General features: G+C 32.3%; 2 protein-coding genes across 4 annotated transcripts; both read left to right on the top strand.

Moving 5' to 3' along the window:
* LOC18595800 lies at positions 7,441-13,452 on the top strand. The gene is made up of 7 exons (XM_007023907.2): positions 7,441-8,143; positions 8,237-8,550; positions 9,350-10,084; positions 10,312-10,440; positions 11,456-11,659; positions 12,435-12,635; positions 12,969-13,452. The coding sequence occupies exons 1-7, from the start codon at positions 7,876-7,878 to the stop codon at positions 13,089-13,091; spliced, it is 1,974 nt and encodes a 657-aa protein (XP_007023969.1). The 5' UTR covers positions 7,441-7,875; the 3' UTR covers positions 13,092-13,452.
* On the top strand, positions 17,180-24,011 carry LOC18595798. Of its 3 annotated transcripts, none has more exons than XM_007023903.2 (13): positions 17,180-18,071; positions 19,120-19,288; positions 19,365-19,544; positions 19,648-19,979; positions 20,116-20,142; positions 20,513-20,605; positions 20,927-21,005; positions 21,148-21,238; positions 22,812-22,920; positions 23,055-23,171; positions 23,251-23,276; positions 23,522-23,610; positions 23,729-24,011. In XM_007023903.2, the coding sequence occupies exons 1-12, from the start codon at positions 17,718-17,720 to the stop codon at positions 23,559-23,561; spliced, it is 1,617 nt and encodes a 538-aa protein (XP_007023965.2). In that variant the 5' UTR covers positions 17,180-17,717; the 3' UTR covers positions 23,562-23,610; positions 23,729-24,011. The 3 variants fall into 3 exon arrangements, with proteins under 3 accessions (XP_007023965.2, XP_017978149.1, XP_017978150.1); XM_018122660.1 differs by having other exon boundaries at positions 21,145-21,238; XM_018122661.1 differs by lacking the exon at positions 23,251-23,276 and having other exon boundaries at positions 21,145-21,238.

Here is a 24,204-nt window from a genome sequence, read left to right as displayed (position 1 = left end):
TATGCCCTTGTTGATAGTCCCTACACTTTCTACCGAATGGCATGGACCTAGTGCCTTGGGGTGGTAGGTGAGGAAGAAAAGAGGGATGGGAAGGAAAGAAGTCCATCTATTATATAGTACAACTTTCTTTGGGAGTTTAGACACCTACCCTACATTAAAAGGATGACCCATTCCTTCTCAACTTCCTTGTGTAGTAAAACTCATTAAATTACTAACAATAACTATTACCTTTGCTTTTATTTATTTCAAATCCAACCAAGCAAGCAACAAATACGCCTCAACAACCTAATTCCAATGGACGAAGTTACTTTCCATCACTTCAAACCAACTCCATTAGGAGAGGGAAGAGGGAAAATCCTAGGGTGTAAGGTTTTTCTTGGATGATTCAACAATTCCTTGCAAGTCTTCTTCATTTTCTTTCAAGTGGGAGCTAATGGAACTATGAGAAAGGCTGAAAATGACACAACAAAAAAGAAGATGTTTATAAAGGAGAATAAAAACCAAGTTCAAGCGTTCATAATCAAGCTTTAATGCTTTACTAAGATGATCTTCATATCTTTTCATAGATTTCGTTGTTGATGGTGATACCACCTCTTTGTGGATTTAAACCACTCATTGTGGGAATTCTTTTTAAATTCCTAATAATTAAAACTGTCGTCATCATATGAAAGATTTCTCTACATTGACAGTGATTAGACTGAATATGGAGAAATAGTTAGTTTTCAAAGATTATTTCGGGTAATTTCATTTCTTTGCCCACAATTTACCCTTTCAAAATATGTTGTTTTCACTTGGATTCTATATATCTCATTTCCACAGATCAGTTCCATATTATGTGTATTACATTAATTTTAACATCCACTTGGGTCTCAATGTACACTATTTTTCCTTGTGTGGTCACCTCTCAAGGTGGCTTCCGTAAAATTCATTTGTGTTGCCAAATATGAAACCCTTTTCTCTTTTGGTTTCCTATGTTTGGGTCTTTTAGGATGATTTACTCATTAATATTTTTTTATTATTGTTCTTTTATTTTTATTTTGGATATTCATAATATAAATGTTAATACTTGTTTTTTTGTTGATACATATGATAAGTATAAAGGGAGCGGAGATTTAAACATTAAGTTCATATCTTTTTTTTTTAAAAAAAAAAATACGAGAGATTGTAACTTAACTTTTCGAACAAAAAAATATAGACATAATATTTACAAAAATTTTATAAAATATTCAAGAAAATTTAAATAAATTTTTATTTTTTCATTACATTTGATTAAATTTTTATATTTTTATTTTAAATTAAATAAGTCTTTATAACTAATAGTTAACTAATTGTTATTTTAATCAAAATATCACGTGACGTTAACATAACATGTTGATATGTCATAATTAATGATGATATAACATGATGATGTAATCATGTGACATTTTCAACATTTACATCAATATCATTTCATCACCAAATAAATATAAAATAATAAATAACTTTTTGACTAATGAAAATTAATTAATTATTAATTATAAAAATTATTTAATTTTAAATAAAAGTACAAAAAATTGATTGAACACAATAAAAAAAATAAAAATTTATTTAAATTTTTGTAAATAATTTGAGAGTTTTTTTTAAAATTATGTAAAAAATTTATGTATTTCTCATTCAATCAAATGGTGGGATACTGCTCCTCAGAAATAAATATCTGATATGCTTAGAGGCATTCTTTGATAATAACTAACAATAGTATTATTTATTTAGTTTCTATATGAATGATCTAGCCGTCAATAATAAGGTGCTTTTGATGATTCAAATTTTCAAATAGAACGGCTATCTTATGTAAATTTCGTTATCATCAAAGAACTTACAAGCATAATTTGACAAAATTTCGTTATCATTAAGCCTCCTCGTGATGCTGAGTTAAGCATGACTTTAGAAATACTGATATGTATATATATATATAGAAGGTATCATTCAAGGCAGGTGGCTCTATAGCATTGAGAAAGATGAAGATTCTCATGTCAAATTAGAAGATTAAAAGTATGATTAACGATTTAAGCCTGCCTTTGTTTCGGTCATATCTAGCTTGGACCCTAGCTATTAAGAATATTTTTAATTTATTAGCATGCTAAATATATAATTATATAATAATAAAAATAAAAAAATTTGCATATATTATTGTCCCCATGCTGTACAAATTTAGACTTTGGTTGGGGTAATTTGATTATTAAATTTCAGTTTTCAAAGTCTCCAAAGAGGCAGTAGATATGTTCTTTTGTGGGGCTGCTTGTCAAATATTATCATAGTTGGTGGAGGGACAGTCCACAAAGGGGACCAATGGAGGCAACTTGCCAGCATTTTGATCCATTTGCTTATCTAATAAATGTTTTGGATTATTAAAAGGGAAATAATAAAAAGACAAAGAAAAACCCAAAAGAAAATGCAGAAATATGTATAGAATAGAAAAAGTCAGAAGATAAACAGAATGGGGGAAACAAAAAGGAGAGACTTGAGAATTTGTTGGTGGCTGATGATTAGAGAGGATAATGTTTGTATTTGTTTTTTTGGCTTTCACATGCTTCAAGTGGACCTCTCTGGTCTTACCACTAAACTTTAGTTGGACACTAAAGTTTAGTAGTTTTAGATTAAGAAGCAAAATGATCAAAAGAAAAGAGACTTTCTTTTTATTAATACTGCACAACTCACTCTTGTAGCTCCTCTAGCTGTACCAAATTCTATCCACAAAGACGAACAAGAAAAGCCAACTTAGAGCTTGGCTTAGCCTATCTCTTTCTCTTTAAAAAAAATAAAAATTTTAAATTATTTAAAAATATGTAAATAAATTTTTATTCCTTTATTATGTTCAATTAAAGTCTTATGTTTTTATTTTGAATAAAATAATTCATTATGTGACTAATTATTTTTTTTTGAAAAGAATAGTTGACTAATTATTATAAGTCAACTTATCATTCTATACTACGCGATAATGACCATGGATGATTATGTGACATGTTAATGTGTTATGTAAATATGATCATATAATATTTTTCATTTTTTATATTAATAGTGCGTTGGCGTTATGTCAACTTTAAAATGATAATTAGTTAATTTTTAATTATAAAAATTTATTTAATTCAAAATAAAAGTATAATGATTTGATTTAATACAATAAAAATATAAAAATTTATTTAAATTTTTTTAAATAATTAAAAAGACTTTTTCAAATATTATATATATATATATATATTATATAATTCCGACTCATGTCAACTTCAACTTGGGTATCTTCACAGCACCACGGTTCTTATGCTTCATAGAGAAATTGTGTAAAACAAGTTAACATTTTGTGCAAAAACAAAAAATAGAAAAGCATTTGGAAAGAAAAAAGAAAGCAAAAGATGATTCCTAAACCCTGTCACCTTGTAGATAAGTCTTTGATGTAAGCAACATTTGTGGCATAATTCTCAAATAATGCTGCATGTATTTTCGACAATTCAAGTGGCCCTGCCTGCCTCGTAGTCAAATTCATAATTGAAACCTTCTCAAGAATCCAATAATCCATGATTAAGCTGTCAACATAATCCAACAATTAATTAAAAAACAAATACAGAAAGTAACTTACTTCAAATCAAAGATGTAACAAATATTATAGTCTAAGCATTGAACCTCTCCACAACTTTGCTTTGGAAGCGACTGATAATCAATGATCAAATTGATAATAATAATAATAATAAAAGCAAAGGTACAGCGGTGTTACAGCACTGAAACTCCACTACAAATATCTCACTGATCTGTTCATTTACCTCTTACTTGTTTAAGATAGACAATTCTAATTATGAACATCTTCCTCATGCTGTGCACACTAGAACTGCCTTTTATTTTCTCTTTGAATTAGTTGACCTCTGTTTACTCTCTTTCTATTTCAGTGTAAGAAGCTGGGAGCTGAAAATTGAACCCATTACCCAAAAAACAGAAAAATGAAAATTCCCCTGATCTTCTTTTGAGGAAAAGCTTCATAGTATGGAATAAAAAGATTGACAAGGGGATTCTTCCATATTTCTTTTTCAGCTGAAAGGAATCTGTTTTGTAAGGAACTTTATCTGATTGGCAGCAACACAAAGGGCCCATAGAGACATCAGCATGGCATGGATAGGATAGACGGAGCAGCTGAGTGTGAGAGGGAAAGGGGGTGGGGGGTGGGGGGTGGGGGTGACTCATATGTCATTGCTTTTGCAGTTGGCTTTACGTCTCATTTTCATGTTTTCAGTCTTCCTTTTGTCTCACACTCGCTGGGTAACAAAGGTCTCATTTCTTTTGACTTCTTCTAATACAGAAAAATTCCTCCAGACTTGATATCATCACGGAATTCACACCCCTCCCCTTTTTCCTTTATGGATATTGGATTTCCAGCAAGTGAAAATTCCATGCTGCCCTTTGCAAAAACCTTTTTCAATTGGAGAAGAAAGGAATCCTTTAGGTAAGATTGAAGGAGGATTATGCTTATTAATTTCTAGCTTATTTGAGAGAATTGGACAAGGTTGATGTTATATATTTGTTGGGATTAAGCAGCAACAATCGATAAAACAAATGATAAAGAGTAATTAATTAGATTACATTAAGTGCATATGGAGCTTAAAGAGTCGAGCCTTGACCGACACTGCCTGCAACAACATCTTTAAAAGTCAAACACTACTAGTCTTAATAGTCAGATGATCATACATTGCACTCAATTGCTTCTATTCATTTCTTTAGTTTAATTTTGCTTATCAGAAAGAATTTCAAAAAAAAAAAAAAGACAAATTAAGAAAGATTCTTCTAGGAAAGAGATTTCCTTCTGCTTGTTATCATGTGATCTTCGAACGAAATATAAACTTTGATTTCTCTCAAACCATAAAAGTCTAACCCAAGGACAAAAAACACAAAAAGGTCACTAAGATTCTCTTCATCCTGTTTCCGTTTTAAATTCATCTTAATATAATTTTTTAACATAATATTTAATTTTTTAAAAATTATTGAAATAAATTTAAATATATATTTATTTTTTAATTACGTTTAATTAAACGTATATACCCTTTTTTAAGTAAAATAAGTTTTTAAAATTAATATTTGATTAATTATTATTAATTAAAATATTATTTATCATTTTATATTACGTGATGTTAACGTAATATATTAGTATGTTATAATAAATGATAATGACATGGTATTTTCATCCTCCAGTTAATATCATGTGATATAAAAAATGATAATTGATATTTTAATTAAAATAAATAAATAATTAATAATTATAAAAATTTATTTAATTTAAAATAAAAAATATAAATATTTAATTGAATGTAATAAAAAATAAAAATTTATTTAAAATTTTTTGAATAAGTTAGTAACTTTTTAAAACATTACACCACTTTTTTCTTACAAATGTTAAAAGAGTATTTGTAAACACTTATTAAAGTAATATTTATAAATCAAATCTGTATTATTAATATATGGTTAGTTTTCAAATTTGATGAAAATTTTCTATATTAAAAGAAACAGAATGCACATGGGGTTGAATGACTTGCTTGTTAGAATAGGCAATTAGGTTGTAGGCACTAGAACAAACAACAGCTAGGCAATTAGGCCGAACCAAATCCGGCACTCCGCCAGCCTTCATGTTGCACAAATTACGAAAAAATGTGAAAAGGTTTCAAACAGCGCGTGCTGATGCTGCCACATCTCCGTTTGCGGTAAATAAATCGGCCCATGCACTTACTTTTTCCTCTTATTCTTTTTTTATCTTTTACTTTTCTTGATTATCTCAAAATTATTTTTTATTTTTGAATATTTATTTTTTTATTTTGTGATATTAAAAATTGAACCTCAACATTATAAATCAATTTTAAAATTTTAATGTATACGCATACTATTAATTTTTTAATCCTTTTTTGAATTTGATAAAAATAATATATTAATTAAAAAATTATTCCTTAAAATAACAATTTAACTAAAATTAGAGGATTTAAAAAGATAAATAAAATGTTTCATTAATCTAACTCTCTCAAGTCTCAATACCAATGAACAAGAATTTTGTGAAGTATTTATTATTTCTGAATTAAAAAAAAAGGAAATTTGTATCATAACGGGGGAATTACAAATTGCGGGTAATGGAACTAAATATACATACTATTTTGAAAAATCCGACCGTTACAAGACGCACTCCATTAAGGCCCCACCACCACTAACCCAAAACAAGGGCATATCCTTGAAACAACGAGAGACAGGCTGTCCTTTGAATAGCCACGTGTCAAGCACCAGAGGGGACAGACTGGAAGTATTGTGGGACCCTAACCAGTGATGTGACGTGACTCGCGTGGGAGAAAGTGGGGGTGCGTTTTTAGATTTCTGGTCCCGACCATCATCCATCCGTTACCCATCTAACGGTCTGGTTCTTGGAGCTCTCTCTCTCCTTAGCGGTTGCCTATGGCTTCTTCTTTCTTTTTTCCCATTTTTTTATGATTACAATTTAAGATTTCATTTAATTTTTTATATCTATCAATAAGTAATAATATTTTAAAAAATCTTTATATAAGTTAAAAAATTTAAAATAATATTTCTTTCTTCTATTATTTTAATTAAATTTTTATATTTTTACTTTATACTAAATAAATATATTTGATTAATGCTGATTAATTTTTATTAATAAAAATATTATTTATTATTTTACATTTACATATTTTATTATGAAATTGATATAAAAAATAAAAAATAATATATATATTTATATTATCATATCACATCAATATATTATATTATCATTCATTATGATATGTCATTATTATCTGAAATAAAATAATAAGTAATGTTTTTATTTAATATTAACTATTAATAATTAATAATAAAAAGGATTTTTTAAAATTAAAATAAAAATATAAGTTACTTGATTGGAAGTAATAATAAAATAAAAATGTATTTAAATTTTTTGAATATTTTATATATTTTTTAAACATAATGAAGAAAAAAATTTTCTTTATTAAGATTTAAATGATACTGTGGGATATCAATTAGGTTTTAAATGGGGCAAAATTTGCGATTAATCCACTTCAATTACATTTGAAAGAAAAAACGAAAGAAAGAATTTCTAGAAAGGGCAAATTCGTCAAACAAACAAATTAAAAAAAAAATACTACGTAGTTATTGTCAAAAATAAAAAGAAAGAAAGGAAAAAAGCTGCCAGATACGGTCCAGGCCAGAATCAAGCGGTGTCAGATTACCAAAAAAATTGTGCTGATTAATCATTATTTTCTCCCCTTTCAATCTCTGCCACTACAGTTTAAGATTACAGTAATTTAATTAAAATGATTCAAAACGACAAAAACATAGAAAGAAACCCCACTTAATAAAAAGATTAATTTCAAAATAAAAAATAAATAAATAAAATATAAAATGAACTAAAACGAAAAGAGAAGAGAGAGAGAGCGAAAATCAAAGAAGAAAGAAGAACCAAAACACAGCGAGAGAAAGAGAGAGGATTCAGAAAACAGAGACAACTCCATACTTTCTAATGCCTCTGAGACGATTATATTAAAATCTAAAGCTTCCATTTCTCTCTCTCTCTCTCCTCTTATTTTTCCCTTTTGGAAACCTAGAGGAATGGTGTTTCGGTTCACGACGCACCACTCCGATATCCTGCAGCGGTGAATTTATCCTTTGCCCCATTCCTTAGTCGGTAGATGGCCGAGAGGCCACCCCATCCGGCATTTCAATCGGTTTTGTCTAGGGTTTCTACTCCAACTTAATTTTATTAAACAAAAAGGAAAGGAAAGAAAATTTTCTTTTTTTTTTTTAGGTTTTTGCTTTTAAATCTGGAAGAAAATATAGCAGCCGTCCGATTCGATTTCGATTCCGATCATGGTGATGAAAGCATGGATGGTGGTGGAAAAAGGGAGGAGGATCGTACGGACGGCTTTTTTCATGGTGGCGATGTTGGCCTCGCTTCTAGCTTCGTCTCTACCGCTGCTGGTGGCGGTAGGCGACATCATGGTCCCTTTCCTTTTACTCTCAAGCTTCACGTGCGTGACGTGCTACGGTTTCAACCAACAGTTTCGTCGTTACGCTTTCAAAAACTCCTTAGCCGATATCCCTCTCGTATCCATCCTCAGATCTATCATCATCACCTGTACGAGTTTTATTCTTAATTTTCTTAATTTAAAAAAAAAAAAGAAATTTATTTAAATATTCAGTAACTTTTGTTTTTGGTTATAATTGGCAGGTGTATATTCGATGTGTGATGGTCCAGCATTGTCCCATGGACCTTACTTAGGAACGGTTACTTTATGTTCATTCGCTTCGATTCTTCTACTTTCGGTTAAAGCGTGTGTGTTTACGGTGAGTTCTCAAATAGAGGCAGAGGCATCGTCGGGTTCTTCCTTGGCAAGGCAAAGGCTTCACTTGAAGAAATCATGGGGGATGCCTGTTTTGTTTCTTTCGTCAGTAGTTTTTGCACTTGGTCACACTGTAGTTGCTTATAGAACAAGTTGTAGAGCAAGGAGAAAGCTTTTGTTTCATCGAGTTGACCCTGAAGCAGTAAGTTTTCAGGCATTTCTTTTCTGGGTCATTTTCATTTTTGGTTTTTATAGTTTAGCATTTGGTTTATGCTTTTGCTACTTGGTTTTCTGGTTTCACAAAGCGAAATCCAAGCAGATAAATTGAAGTTGTAATTTTTTTCGAAAACAAATTGCATGATTGTACTTAATTTAGCATAATTTTATTAGAATTAGTGTTGCATTTATTCTGAAGCAAAAAGCAAGCAAATAATTTTTTTTTGAAATATTCGAAGTTTAAGTTTTAATGCTTTTGAAGAACAAAATGTATGATTTTTTACTTAATTATGAAATGACTATTTTAGAATTGATGTTGCATTTTAGTTCTTTGATCAGTTTTAATCAATTATGATTTTGCTTTCTATCATTTTCTTTTATTTTCTTGCAACTTTTTTAAAAGAAAAAATTAAATTGAAAAAATCAAGAAAAAAATGTAATAACTAAATGGATTATAAGTATTTGTTGCTTGTAAGAAACACTCTATCATTGCGGAGTAACATTTCTTTTATGAAGTAAGGTTTTCTTTTTCCATGTTTATTGGGAAAGAAACTGAAGTTCATGTGGTTTTAGGTGTTCGTTTGTAATCTTTATTGTTTCTTTTTTTTTTTTGATAAACAGTTTAATGCTTTTTTAATTTCACGAAATATTATTCAGTTGTCTGATTCTACCATAGGGTAAAATAATTTAATTGCAGAGTCCTTTATAGCTTAGCTTTCTTAGCTTTTCATTGCATAGTAGGAGTTTTGTGTTTCTTTTTGGTAGTAACATTCATGTTATTGCAGGTTCTGTCATGCAAAAATGTTTTCTCTGGCTTCCAGAAGGTTCCACGATCTCCCACTCCCTCTGCAGGGAAAACTCCAAAAAGTGATAGTGAAACAAGGCGAAAGCCATTTGGGCAATCTCGTGATGAAGGAGAGCTCCCTGTCAGGTTACTTGCCGACATGGATAGCTTATTCATTACATTGCAAGGGCTTAGCATTCATTACAAGCTGTGCTTTCCTGGTTCACCCCCGAGGTCTTTGTCGTCTACCACCTTTCTAGAACCTAAACTTTGTAGCACACCACAGGTGGCTCCTGGAAAGCTAAAGCTTGATAGGCCAGCACTAAGTGTGTTGTCGAAAACACAATATCACCATCTTCACAGGAGCTATAGCAATCAATTTCACAGCTCTTCTCTTTATGCTCCACTGTTGGATGGTTCCCCAACCTCTCCTGTTCTTTCTAAAGATATTCCTGTTTTGAGTCTTGAGGATACAGTTGCAAAGGTTGAGACGAGTCATTTGAACTCTGGGACTCTACAGCAAGACATAGAAGCAAATGGCCAGTTTGGTATTGTCTTAGTGCATGGGTTTGGAGGGGGAGTCTTTTCTTGGAGGCATGTAATGGGAGTGCTTGCTCGCCAGGTTGGTTGTGCAGTTGCTGCTTTTGATCGGCCTGGTTGGGGATTGACTTCTAGGCCAAGCCGGAAAGACTGGGAGGGGAAAGAGTTGCCCAATCCTTACAAGCTTGAAACTCAGGTTAGGTTTGGCACTCTTTTGGATGTATTTGATTGTTTAGGAGTGATATCTTTCTGTGGCAGGCAGGATGAATTACCATGTGGCTTATAAGCAGTTCTGAATGCTTAGGCCTCTTGTAGTTTATTGATCTGCAGTCCTTTCTTGAGTTTTTATGGGCTTTCCTTGCTGGGATCATTTTGTATTTTTCATTTTTCAGCTTTTTAACTTAATCAGTCATATGTTTTCAGGTTGACTTGCTTCTTTCCTTTTGCTCTGAGATGGGGTTTTCTTCAGTAGTGCTTGTTGGCCATGATGATGGAGGCCTGCTTGCTTTGAAGGCTGTACAAAAAGTTCAAGCCTCGATGAATTCTTTTAATGTGAGTAAGCTCTCATGATTTATCTTTACCAATTTGGATGTTTAAGACAACAAATTGTATCTTGAGTTATATTTGGTATCCTGGTGTTATGCTATACTGACACTCCCAATTATTGGTGCTTTTACCGTTGTATAGCTACTTGAAGTGGTGAAACAAGGAAAATCTCCGGGCTGCCTATGATAAACTGTGTTTTGTCATAGACAGTTGATTGTCACATATACAAATAGGAAATTCCATTTACATTGAACCCGGAAAAATAATTTGGAAAAGTGACTTTGGTTTAGTAGTTTTGTACATTTTAGGGAATCTCACAATTTCTCCACAAGCTTTACCAGAAGGGTCATTTTGCACATTTGACCTTTCCACTTTCAATCTTAAATCAAGTAGGTAACATCACCTAGGTAACTGGTATTTTAAATGTTTATTGAAGACGTCCAAATAAAAAATGTGCAAATTAAACTTTGGTTGTTTAAAGTAAAGTGAAATTTTCATCACTGAAAGGAATGGCAATTTACTTGGAGAATATAGCAGAATAAAAGAATTATTATATTAAGATGAAAACACTGTGAGGGAGGTGCTTATTTATTTATTCATGTCAGCTTTCCTGTTTCAATTGACTGGTTCCTGATGTCTGAAGAATTTTAGTTTTGCGTTTAACTTATTGGAATGTAGCAGAATTAAAAGATTATTAAATTAAGAAGAATACAGCTAGTGGGAGTTATATATTCATGTCTGCTTTAATGTTTCAATTGACTGGTTCCTGATGTCTGAACATTTTTATTTGTGGATTTAACTAATTAGAATATTTCATATCAGATTTGAGGTAGTTATTCACTATTTAGTAGTTGTGTACTGGAGTGAAATTCCAAATTGTAGACTTAATAAATTGGATGATCATTCTCTGATCAAATAAATGATGGATGACACACTTGAAACTCAGACAGTAAGAATTGCTTAAAACCTTTGAGCTTGGTTCTTACCATCTGTCCTTTATTTTATTTGTTGGTTTACTCAGATTACAATCAAAGCAGTGGTATTGCTAAGTGTTAGCTTGTCAAGAGAAGTTGTTCCTGCCTTTGCAAGGATACTCTTGCGCACTTCACTTGGGAAGAAGCACTTGGTTCGTCCACTTCTGCGAACAGAAATTACACAAGTGGTGAATCGACGTTCATGGTATGATGCAACCAAGTTAACAACAGAAGTATTGAGCCTCTATAAGGTATATTTGCTGCAAGATTAAAACGTAGAATAATTTATCTTGCTTATGAATGTGTCAATGTGTTTTATCTTGATCAAGCTGTATCATGATTAACCTTATGAAGGCATAAATATTGTTGACTAACTGCCAAGGAACAGTAGCTTCATTAAGGATTTTTCCATTTTCCTGAAAAGCTTTCTTTTCTAGTCAGTAAAATTGTGCAGGGAAATATAAAATTAGTGAAGAGGGAGAAATTTAGAGAAGATACTACAGAATCAGTGCATTGGAGTCTCAAATGCATTGCATTTTATTGAGTGCAGATGTGTAGGTTCCTTAGAACTATGTTTTATGTTGCAAAATGAATGAGTGTTTCTTTAAGGGAAGGAAACTTTAGACAAAAAAAAAAAAAACCCCGAAGGGTTAGTGCATGCATTCACAGTGATAACATGGAGGAAAGTCAATTTTTGCATATGGAAAGACTGATTTTAGTGAGTCCCAGTAGGTGGCTAACAGAATCTTGCAATTTGGGGGAAAAAAAAGGAGAGAGGAGCAATTTTCATCTGTGTTGCTGCAACTCTACATTTTTTTTAGCCTATGAAACAACATGCAACAAGATTATTTTGAGTTTTTGGTCACATTTTTTATAATCTTTCTGCATAGCATACTCAATCAAATCATTTTATAACAGTCATTATTTATTTTTTTAATATAAGCTTCTGAAATTGCATTAGAGCGTACTAGTTTGGAAACTTTCTTTTGTTGACCCATTTAATTGATCTGATCTTGCTGCAACCAGGCCCCACTATGTGTAGAGGGTTGGGATGAAGCACTTCATGAGATAGGCAGGTTGTCATATGAAACAATACTTTCACCACAAAATGCGACATCACTGCTGAAAGCAGTTGAAGAGATGCCAATATTGGTCATTGCTGGTGCTGAAGATGCCCTTATATCTCTTAAATCTTCCCAGGCCATGGCTTCGAAACTTGTAAATTCTGTAAGTAATCTGTTTTTGTTTGCATTGTCTGTTCTCAAAGTTTTAATAAATGATGATGGTTAATTATTATCTTGGCATCACTCTTTATTCTGAGTGTTATTCTTCAAGAAATTGAAAGAACTGGCACACAGAAACTCTACTCAAATTCCTCTGTTGATTGTGTACAGCATTCTTGTCTTGAAAGAATGGGTTTTTGTTGCAATATGTCAAACTGGACTTGTTGAGTACTTTGAATGTCTTGTTTACAAACAACAATCTTGCTGTTTTAGGAAAAGAAATTAATTTCCATCCTTTGTCGATTGATCTAATGTTGCTACATTTGTTGCCATGCAGAGACTGGTTGCAATATCTGGATGTGGCCATCTTCCGCATGAGGAATGCCCCAAGTCATTACTTGCAGCTATTTCACCTTTCATAGGCAGATTGCTACCCAAACCAGAATTGCATAGGCAATAGGACACCTCTTTTTAACTTACATAAATAGGGTTCTCATCTCTTGTAGGGCTTTCTATCTTTATTTTTCCTTCCCCTTTTTTCTCTTTTCAAGCAATTTACCCCGAAATGAAGATATAAATTCAACCTCTTCTTTTGGGTAATTTTGATGTGTTCTGAGCCTTACCCTAACCCTAATTCTCTGGGGTGTTTGTAGAGCTCTCACCTGTTTTTTTTTTTTTTTTTCATCTGATTTTTGTTTGTTAAGGCTTAAATTACTGATGCTTGTTTCAACAGTTCTTGTTATTTGCCACTTAAAGGAGTGGAAAATGGCATATAATTGTACATTTATCAAATTAGCAAAGAATGCATTTGAGCATTTTGTCAAAATTCAAAGATAGTTATGTTTACAACAAGTTTGAACCCTTTGAAATTGAATCCAACTTAAGTGTGACTGTCATATCTCCCATATTGATGATCAATTATGACATTAGAATGCTTCAAATTTAAGAAAGTAAAGAAGGGTAGCATTTTAAGTAGAAGAATGATCAATTCAACCATAAAATGGGCCAAAACAGAAAGAGCAATAGACTGATGAATTAGGGTTAAAACATAAAAAGGAGAAAATGAAGGCAATCAGTGGAGGAGAGTTTGAAATGGAAACATAAAAAAAATACGGAAGTTGCATTTTAGTTGACTTTTTAATGTTGTGAGCCATAAATGATTTCATAAGTGAGATTTTGGAAATAATCATGGCCCTTCATTTAATACCATGTCAATCACAAAGCTTTTACCATGATAAAGGGATTTTGATGTTTTTCGATTAATATCAATATAAATATATTATTATTTATAATAACACAGATTTTATCTATTGTGAAGAAAAGTTGAGATCCAAAGGACTGAGACTTAAAATTGAGACCCAAAATTTTAATCCCTAGTTCCCTTTATATTCCTTCTAATATATACTCCAATTTATTGTATTTATTATCTTTTAATTAAATTATAGTATGTAATTTTTTTTATTTTTTTTAACTCTCCTTATAAATAAGTCCATACCATTAAATATTTTACTTTTTGTTTCTCATTTATCTCTTTAAATAACACAAGAATAAAAAAAAAATTATAAAAACAATTTAGCAACTATTTTTATAAAAACAATACAACAAAAATGTCGATGTATTTGCATGAATAAATTATAAATATGACTTAAATAACAAAAAGATAAAAAAAAAATAAAACCTCTTGAACTATATGTGGTTTGGTAGATTGAACAAATGAGTGTCACCACTTCATAGCACAATGGAATATCTTTCTACTCTACCACTGCATATTATTAAAGGGTTTGACATAGTACCCTAGCTTTGATTGTGTCATTATTATTCACTTTTTTTATATTTCAGTTCCCCCTTTTTTACCAGCCTTGGGAAGAAAAAGTGCAGGGAGCAAATGAAAGCAGCACCCTTACCTTGCTAGAAAATCTTTATCCATCATTCTCGTCATCACAAGTTGAGGTACATCTGCTAAAGTCCTTGAACTTTACTACTATATTTCTCTGAGTTGCTCGCATTTATATTTTGATTTCCTGAACCCTTAGGTGGACTGTACCTCTGCATTTTGTTTTTGGGTTTAACTGAGTGATTGGAGTCTTCAAATGTAACTACATATCATTGTTTTTAAATAATTCAAAAAGCACTTTTTCCATGATTTCTTGTGAAGTTTGAAGTGGGGTAAGATATGTTAAGCACTGATTAAAACAATTACATATGTATGTATGTATGCATGCATGTATAGACTACCTAGTAAAGACAACAGATCCCTTGTACTTGTAGCTTGAAAATTATTTTCCTTGTGAAAGATAACATAAGTAAAAGGAAAGGGATCTTGGATTTCCAAATTGTGGCTAAACAAATGGCTTATAATATCTCACACTGCGTATTAACTGCTACACCGCTTGTCAACCGGAAAGGAGTCTATGTTCTAACTTAATTGTGTCAGACCACTTATTACTGACTTAAAAGCATGCTTCACGACACAACTATAAACCATTATGATCTTATCGATGAGTGTTTATCAAATCATTTTCCTTTGTCCTACTCAGAGATGAGACAATGAAATTCTTTTTCTAGCCCACACTCTGGTATGGCCTCCCAAGTTGCCCTGTTACTCCTTCCTGTTTATTGTCCTTCAGTTTTGATGAATGATATGCAATTTTGTTATTTTTCCTAACAGGAGGAGCTCTAGTTATATATATTTAACTCACAAGTTGCTGTAGAGGTTGCAATATATGAGTTCAAAAAGAGATGCCTGATTCAAGAAGATGGAAGGTAGCATGTATTCTTCTCTTCTCTAGCAATCTAGATTCTTTTGAAATGTCATTTTGATCTTGGACCTTCATGATGGCTATATACTACAAGAATTCGTTATTGGGGGCTTGCCAAATGCAACTGAAACTAAGAAATCAGGACCATCATCAACAACTATTAAGAATACTAGTGTTTTGTTTTCATCAATAGGAAATACTTGATACATATATAGCACCTACTGACTCAAAGAAAATCAGTTCCCATAGAGCAGGAATGTACATCAAAATACAGAAAACTTTCAGTTTAGTGTATTTTGACATTCTATTGACATAGTTGTGTTTCTTTGATGTACAGAACAGTTGTGGGTAGACGAGCGACTCTAGAGAAGTCTGAAAAACTGTTTACATATGATGGCCATTTGGTTATGGCTGCCAACGTCAAACATAGCAACATGAAGAGATGGTGATTGATGCTTCTTCAGTCACCATGCTTAACCATTATATTTGATTCATTCCTACCCTTTTTCCGCTTTTTGTTTTGTTTTTTTTTTTTCTGGGTTTCGAGGAGAAAAGCAAAGCCAACCTCTCATTTTGCCCAGCTCAACAATACTCTTGAAAATGACATGGCTATGGAGTTGGCGCTTAATGCAAGAGCAGTCAGATGGGTGGTGGAACCTGATACATGCGGTGCTACTGACATTCTTTGGATTTCATTCTACTTTTTTAGCAATTTGATGCTTAGCCAGTTGGTATGTGCCTTCTCTGAACAGAATAAGAGGAATTCCTGGTGATCCACTTTGTGCAGATGGATGAATGGGACAGGAACATGACGAGTGAGCTCACTAGTTGGTTTATGTTGAAGGGTGGTGATACATACATTGTTCGAATATATATGTTGGAATGGTTGGATAGAGTAACAAGTCGAGAAACCACATGTTTCCAAATCGAAAACAGAAACAGGGACAAGATATGCCTGCCCTTTTAGAGCAAATGAAATTTCTGCATTGCAGATTACTGTGGATAGGTAGGTTAAGGCTATGCTCAATTGCTAAATTTTCATGTTCTTTCTTTTCAGTGAGAGAAAATTATTTGTTTTAAATTAATTACTTTTCCTTGCATCAATCTCATGTTAACTTTTTATTCTCTCATTAAAAAAATTCTAAATAAACAAATATATAAGCAATTTTACTTAATTTTATCCATTTAAAAAAACTTCATTATTTGAGAGAATTATAAATAAAATTTATAAAATAAAAATGCACCTTCACGCAAATAAAATTAAATCCTTCAGTGTCCTTTTCAAAAAATAAAAAAAAAACCCTCACAGTAATTACGAGTAACATGCGCTTTTAGGTTTTAGCTTTTGTTTGAGTGCAATAATTTCGGATTATACAAAAATCAAACAATCTCTCTTCTTCTTGATTGAATTCGGATTTTGTGTTTAATCTTATATTATAAATATATAGTATTAATAATTAAATAAGTAAATACAAACATGATAAGATTAACTAATTATTGTAAGATTTAAAACACCTACATAAATATGTTTAAAAATCATGTAATATCACAAGATTAATAATTTATTAAATGTGTGAAGATAAGTTTTATACAATAAAATACAATTAAAAAATAAATTATTAATGCAATTTAATTTTTGATATGTTTAATATTATTAAATTAAAATATAATTTTATTATTTAAATTTAAAAGAAATAATTATAAAATAATTATATTAAAAAATATAATTAAATTCACTATAAATTAGACTCATGAAATCTGTTTACTGCTAAACTGGTGACTCCCAAGTCCCAACCGTTGAGGCGCAAGATGAGCCCACGCCCAGTTGCCCATCACCTATAAAAACGTAGCACCTGTATAATTTCCCTACCTCCATTTTTTGTTGTTCCAGTTTCAAAAAGTTTTGCAGTCGTTTTCCTTTTTCCGTGAAAGCACAAACTTGTCACAGTCATTAGAGCCTTGCGAGTTACCAGCTTTCCCTTCCTCTAGGACAAACCCTTTCAGTGACCAAACCAAACCAAACCAAAATCTTTCTCGTTTTCTTAGTTTGAATTCCTTTTGGGTTTTACTTGTTTGTTCTTTCCCTTGTAATAGTAATGTCAGCAGCAGGTTTTTTCTTTCTCTGTTTGTGATTTTAGTTTTTCTTTTTGGCGTGTTTTTAATTTTTTTTACTTGAATAATGACAATGTAAACATGTAAGTATTGTGTTCATGTACTGAAATATACACAACAATTTGGTGGTTACTGTCTCTTCGTATTTTGCTTCTTTTTTTTCTCTCTTTCTTTTTTTAAAAAAACCTTTTGCTTTGGTTTTTCATTAACTCACAATGTCGCATCTCAAAGAGAAAAATTCAGAAGAAAAAAACCTTGGGTTCAAATGGGGTGTTGAGAAAGGCGTTGGAGGCAAAAACAGGGACATTATGTTCTACGAGTCATTTACTTACGAGGGTGAGGAGTATTTTGTTTATGATTGTGTTTACTTTTACCTTGGCCAGCCCGAAGCTTCCATAGGTAAGCTAGTGAAGATGTGTGAGGGTCCAGATCACGCTAAGAAAGTGAAAGTCGTTTGGTTTATGCGTCCGAGTGAAATTAGAAACTTTTTGGGAAATTATCAGCCGCGTTGGAATGAGATTTTCTTGGCTTCAGGTCAAGGACCAGGGGTCTCAAATGTCAATCCTGTGGTAAATTTGTCATCAGTTTTTATTGGATGTTTTATTCTCACATATTTGTCTGCATTTTTTTTTTTAATCCTCTGAAATTTTGTTGAACTTGTTTCTGTCCTTGGTATATGTTGTATTTGGCTTTATCGTCGCTTTTGAGTTTTATTTAGTTGAGTAGCATTATTGGACCTGGTTTGGCATGTTTGGATTGTGATCAATCCTATAAGTATGTAGGAACCCGCATTTGCACTTGGGAGCAAACTCATTGCAATCAGGATACCTTTACGCAAAACAACTGCGATCAAACAGAGCTCCAAATTCACTGCCAAACGGGGCCTGAGTTTGTGTAAAACAATGGGTCTCACAAGAAGCAAACTTCTGTCATTTCTTTATTGATCTCAACTTCATTAGAGGCAGAAGGAGATACCATTTGGTTACTTGGTCTTTGGCAAAATCATAGTCAATTTGATGCTTTTATACTAGGAATGATGATATAGGAATTTTATGAGCTTAATAGTGTTCTTACATGGCTTTATGCCACCATTGGTAGAATAAAGATATAGGTACTTATTTTAGAGCAACCACAGCCGTTTCATATTGTTTGAAAGTTATTTCTACTTTTTTCTCAATCTCTGTCTGTCTTGTCTTGCTTTGGTGCCACAATGAAATGTCATGGCATGTAGCTATATAGTTATGTACCTATTCATGGTCATTTTTGCGCAACCACATTGGAGGAACACTTACCAAATCATGAAATGAAGTTTATCTATTTAAACGAGTTGTAGGACAACCGTTCTATATCTGCCATGTAAAAAGAAAATTGAAGATGTGGATATGATTTTAAATAAGCTTATAATACTGTACAATAGGTGATAAAATGGGGAAACTGACTAGTGATTGTTCAGCAAAATGGTTGTTATGGGGAGTAGTGCTTTCTGCAATATTTGTTCGTGCTGATCTAATATTGGCTCTACATTTGGACAACTTTTCAAACTGTAGAAGCTACCTGATTGGTTGTAGTGATATTTTTAATTGAACTATATATGATCTTCACGTTTTACCCATTTAGGAGTCAATTGTTGGAAAATGCAATGTTGTCTGCATATCAAATGATCGTAGAAATCCACAAGCAACTGAAGCAGACGTGAGATGGGCTGATTATTTCTTCTGCTGCCATTTTGATGTTGGAGGGCCTGCAATATCAGATGTTTTTCCAGATATGGTAGATGGAGTTAAAGGTTAGATGTCTACTCTAAAATTTTAAATTGAGATAAGTACTATTGATACTCTAACAGTTTATTTAAATGCATGCAGTGGAGCACTTCTTCAACAAGAAAAAAGAACAAAAGCCACTAGGCCCTCCCAATCTCAAATCAAATGTTAAGGAGCAAACTGGGCTACCAAATTTCTCTTCCAAGTTAAAGGTAAAGAAAGTAATTGGCAATACTGTAAGAGATGACCATTCTGGTAGCAGACTAATCCCATTGCTGAAAGGTGATTTCAATGCATTATTTTCTAGAACAATGTAATTATAAATTCAAATGATTAGATGAAATTATATGATTAGATGAAATTATATTGCTCCTGGCACATGCAGAATCAAAGACAGCTCCTGTAGGCACGAGCAAGCAAGTGCATTTTCCAAGTGAGAATACTCCTCCAAGGCTTAAGACATCTATTCCTAGTGGTGGGACTCAGCATGGTGGAAGTTCACACTGCCAAGTTCAAGATAAATTTGATAAAGCTGAAGTGAAATTTCCTAAAGATTCACTTACCAACACAGCTGAGGTCCAGCCTTATAAAAAGAGAAAACTTCTTCTGGATGAGAGGGCAAGCAGAAAATTTGATAATCTACATCATCAACAAGGACAGGATAGGGGCACCAAAATTGATAATCAACTTGTACAGGTTTTAAGAAGACCCCATGCAGTAAGTTTTGAGTGTTTAACTGCGACTCTTTAGTATAAGATATCTGCGAAAGCTTGTGTATGGATAAATTTGGCATTTGACTTATGACTTCAGCAACCCTTCTAAATTCTAATATCTACCATTTTTGTCCTTGCAGGATAGCAGAAATTGGTTCAAGCAACTAGTGAGTTTCAGCCTTTATTTTATCACCATTTCCATTATTTGCTATCTAGTTGTTTTAGCAAGTTAACGGCTAGTTGCTTCAGCTTTGTTTTTTTATCACCATGTTATTTGCATCTCACCGAAGGTTCCCTGACATAGCCATAGTGTCTTTGACCTCTCGTGTAAACATTGTCCATGTTGCTTGGTTTAGTTCTTTTTGGTGTTACACCTTTTGTTATTATATAAACTTCATAACACAACGAATAGTAGCTTAAGACTGATTTGGAACTTGAAAATTAGTCATTTTACTAGATGGCATGGTTATAATAGCATCTCTTGACCAGTTTATCTCTTATCTTCAATATATCATTGTCCCCATTATCTATCATCAGCCTTGGGAGCAAAGACTTGAGAGAGCTCAAGAAAGCGGTAGTCTAGTCTCACTTGAAAATCTGGATCCATCTTACACATCAGCAGAAGTAGAGGTATGTGATAAATTTCCTTGGTTTTGTGTATTACCCTTGTTGTTTGTTAATTAACTACATGGCTTCCCATAGAGATATATGTTTTTTAGTCTAGACCACCAAATTTGGCTTTCATGTCTTGGCTTCGTGGATGTTTGTAACTATTTTGTAATCACGCTTTAAAAATGTTGGATTAAAGTTGTTAAATCACGTGTACTGTTGCCATTGTGCTTGGAAATGCTAAGGATACCATAATCAAGCCACAGATCTTTTTGATGTTTCATGGCCTCAAGTATTCTTTATTACTTTTATTTATTAATTTATTTGAAATTTCCTTGTCAGGATCTTGTTTGGCATGCATTTAAAGAGAAGGTTGAAGCAAAAATGGTAGAGAAGAGTACTTTTTCATGCCCTCACTATGGTACATTACCTCCTTGTGGCTTCCATGCATATAGAAACTTTGTCTAACAATCACATGAACTCTTTTCAGATTGGTCTTTGAGTTATCAGTTGTACAAATTCAACCCTGAATTTGTGAATATAGCATCTCTATGTTTTAGCAGGTAAGGCTCTTATTATATTCAAGTCAAAAGAAGCAGCTGACGCAGCAATTTCCCATTTAACAAAGAGATGCTTAGTGCTAGCGGATGGGAGGTATTTTATAGGTTTTCTTTGTTGTTGACATCGAAAGTTTCCCTTATTAGATTTTTTCCCTGTTTCAGCATGCAAAACACATTACAATGTTCTTTTACTTGGATTTTTTTATGCTCTGTTTCCATGAAATCAGCTGCTGGAATCTAGTAGTTAGGATTTCATTCAACAGATTAAATCCAGGGTAATTATGTTGTTAATCAATTTTATTAATTTTGAGAGAAATCAGTCTAAGTGTTGAAGGAGTGAAGTAGGTGGGGTTTAGGGTGGATTTGCCACTTTTTTAAACTCACAAACTGCATTACTCCTTGAAGAGAAGGTACATTTTAATCCCCTATAATTGGTTATAGAGGTTGCTAAGATTCCTTCTAGTTTTTCCAGAGGAAGAAAAGTGCCTGCCTTTTATGAACTTCTTTGGATCAATCAAACCATCTAAAAGTATTTTTATGTAGTTATCAAGTACTTGTCATATTCACATTCAATGATGTTAGTCATCACCATGAAGCCGCTTTTTTATTCCTGAACAAGGAAAGTAATTTCTGGAGTGGATGCTTCATCCAAGCACCTTTTATACGCTTAAGCACTTGATTTTTAATAAACTTATTAGCAAATGTTGACCTGTTCTACTTGTTACTTAAATATAAGGATACAGAATACCTTGGAGGGTAAATATCACCTCCTGACCGGTAATGTGCTTGAACTGAGAAACTATTTCTGCATTTGCCATCACGTCAGATTTTAAATCATCCTTTCGATACAAGTGGTATATGTACACAATATAAATTGAAATTCTTATTAATGAGCAAGAGTTCAACTGTAGAAAAATGTAGCCATGTAGGAAAGTTGGAAAACAATGTGGATGGTTCCTCATAGAAGAAAAGGGAAAAGAATAGCTGAGAATATGGGGAACAGCTAGTTGATAGGGGTAGTAACATTATTATTATTATTATTCTTATTTTGCATTAGCTTTTGTGTCATGTGCATTGCATGTGATTTGACACGTTAATTACATTGACATACTCAAAAACTTACATTGAGAATTTAAATATCTATTATTTATAAAGATAGATGATCCTTTTATTGGATAACATTATGAATTTGTAGAGCACAAAAAATAATAATTTTAACAATCTGCTTTTATAACAAAAAAAAAAAAAAACATCATTAAGAATAAGTAAATTTGCATGATAAGATATCATATCATAAAAATTGCTAATCGATACAATGTTTCCGAGTTTCAAATAAAGCACAATTTATAATAGTGATGACATGAAGTAGTAAGAAACTCTTAGGATTCTAACTTCTAAGAATGAGTAGAATTATAAATTACTTAATAATAAAATTAGACTAGATTTTTGCCAACATGGATGGCATTTAATGTCGTATATGCTTTTTTTATGAATAATAGTGTATACACTAACATGCAAGGAAACTTTAATCAAGTTAAACATGTTTAATTGAAAGTCGTTGAATTGAATTAGTTGTTATGAATTAGATAAATCTTATTTCATAAAAAAAATAGATAAATTTTTTATTGCAGAAAAATATTTTTACAAATAGCTTGCTTTGATTGCAGACCTGTTATTGCTAAGAGAGAGACTTTGAGGAAGCCTAGCAAATTAGCTGGATTTGTCGGTCATCTTACCATTGACAGAGTCCAGCATAAGAGGCAAACTGAAGAGATGGTAACATCATTTTTATATCAACAAATTCATGCTTTCTTGAAATATTGATCTACTCTTTTCTTTTCTTTTTCTCTTTTTAACTTTTTTTTGTTAAAGGGTGCTATTTGAGTTGTCCGTTTTTTTTTTCCTTCCAGAAAAAAGCAAAGTCAACATCGCATCCTTCCCAGCCCAATAACATTGAATATGATATGGGAATGGAGTGGCGAATACTGCAAGAAAAATCAGATATGTGGTGGAAGGCATTACATGAGGTGTTGACATCCTAAGTTCTTTTTTACTAGTCAAGCTCCATTTGCTCATTTATTTTGCTACTTACCTTTTTCTCCTTAGGTTTTGCTGCATCCTCAAAGTCAAAGGTAAAATAAATACAAATTACCAACAGAAACTAAGAATGGGATTATGTAGGATGAATAAGAACGATATCATTGGGCATATCCAAAAATAGGATAAAATGGAGAAAATTTACTCATCAAAATTCTCTTATCCCATTTTACCAATGATTCTCTGTTCATAATTGGTTACATACATGTGTTAAAATTGTTATGGTCTCCTGTTTGTCTCTGGGGATAACTTTTTTGCTGTTCTTCTCTCGTGTCAACAGCAACAAGCAAAGGAGATACAAAATGTTAGGAAACAGCTGAAGATGAAAAGCAGTAGCTAGTTGCATTTGGAGGTGTCAACTACCTTCTGGTAAAGCACTTGATCTATCAACAAAAACTTATTCAGTTTGCTGATGTTCCTACTTTATAGCTCTGGATTTAGTTTAGTTTCTGCATTATGTAACACTGGCTGGATTCTTATCTTACAGGAAAGGTTTCCTTTTGTTTTTCCACATTGCAAAGATGTAGACAAGGGTGTCTCCTATTTTTGGACAGCATACAGGGTCACACCCAGCATAACAATGTCAGAACCTATACTGAAACAGATGTTCAATTTTTTGTGTGTAAATTCTTTGCCTCATCCTATTTGGATATCCCACACATTTTTGCGGTCACCTGGGAAAGTAACTATGTTTGTCAACTTGTACAGTGAAAATTTCTTCAGCATTTTAGGCATTCAATTCTTATATGAACATTCTAATTCTAGGTTCATATTTAAGTTCAATTTTTGGTCCCACTTCAGTATCTCATTGGCTCTTTTCTTAGCCAAAGGTGTGTGGGTCAAATCACATGGTTGGAGCAAAAAGGATTTGAGGCTACTTGGTTACTGAAATGAATGTTTGCATGCATGCAAAAATTGCCTGAATTTGCTCTAGGGTCTTCATAAGATTTAATGTGATATGGA

This window comes from Theobroma cacao, chromosome 6 (genome assembly GCF_000208745.1).
Source record: "Theobroma cacao cultivar B97-61/B2 chromosome 6, Criollo_cocoa_genome_V2, whole genome shotgun sequence".
Taxonomy (NCBI): domain Eukaryota; kingdom Viridiplantae; phylum Streptophyta; class Magnoliopsida; order Malvales; family Malvaceae; genus Theobroma; species Theobroma cacao.
Note: the sequence above shows the minus strand (reverse complement) of the source record. Positions and strands in the feature narration are given on the sequence as shown.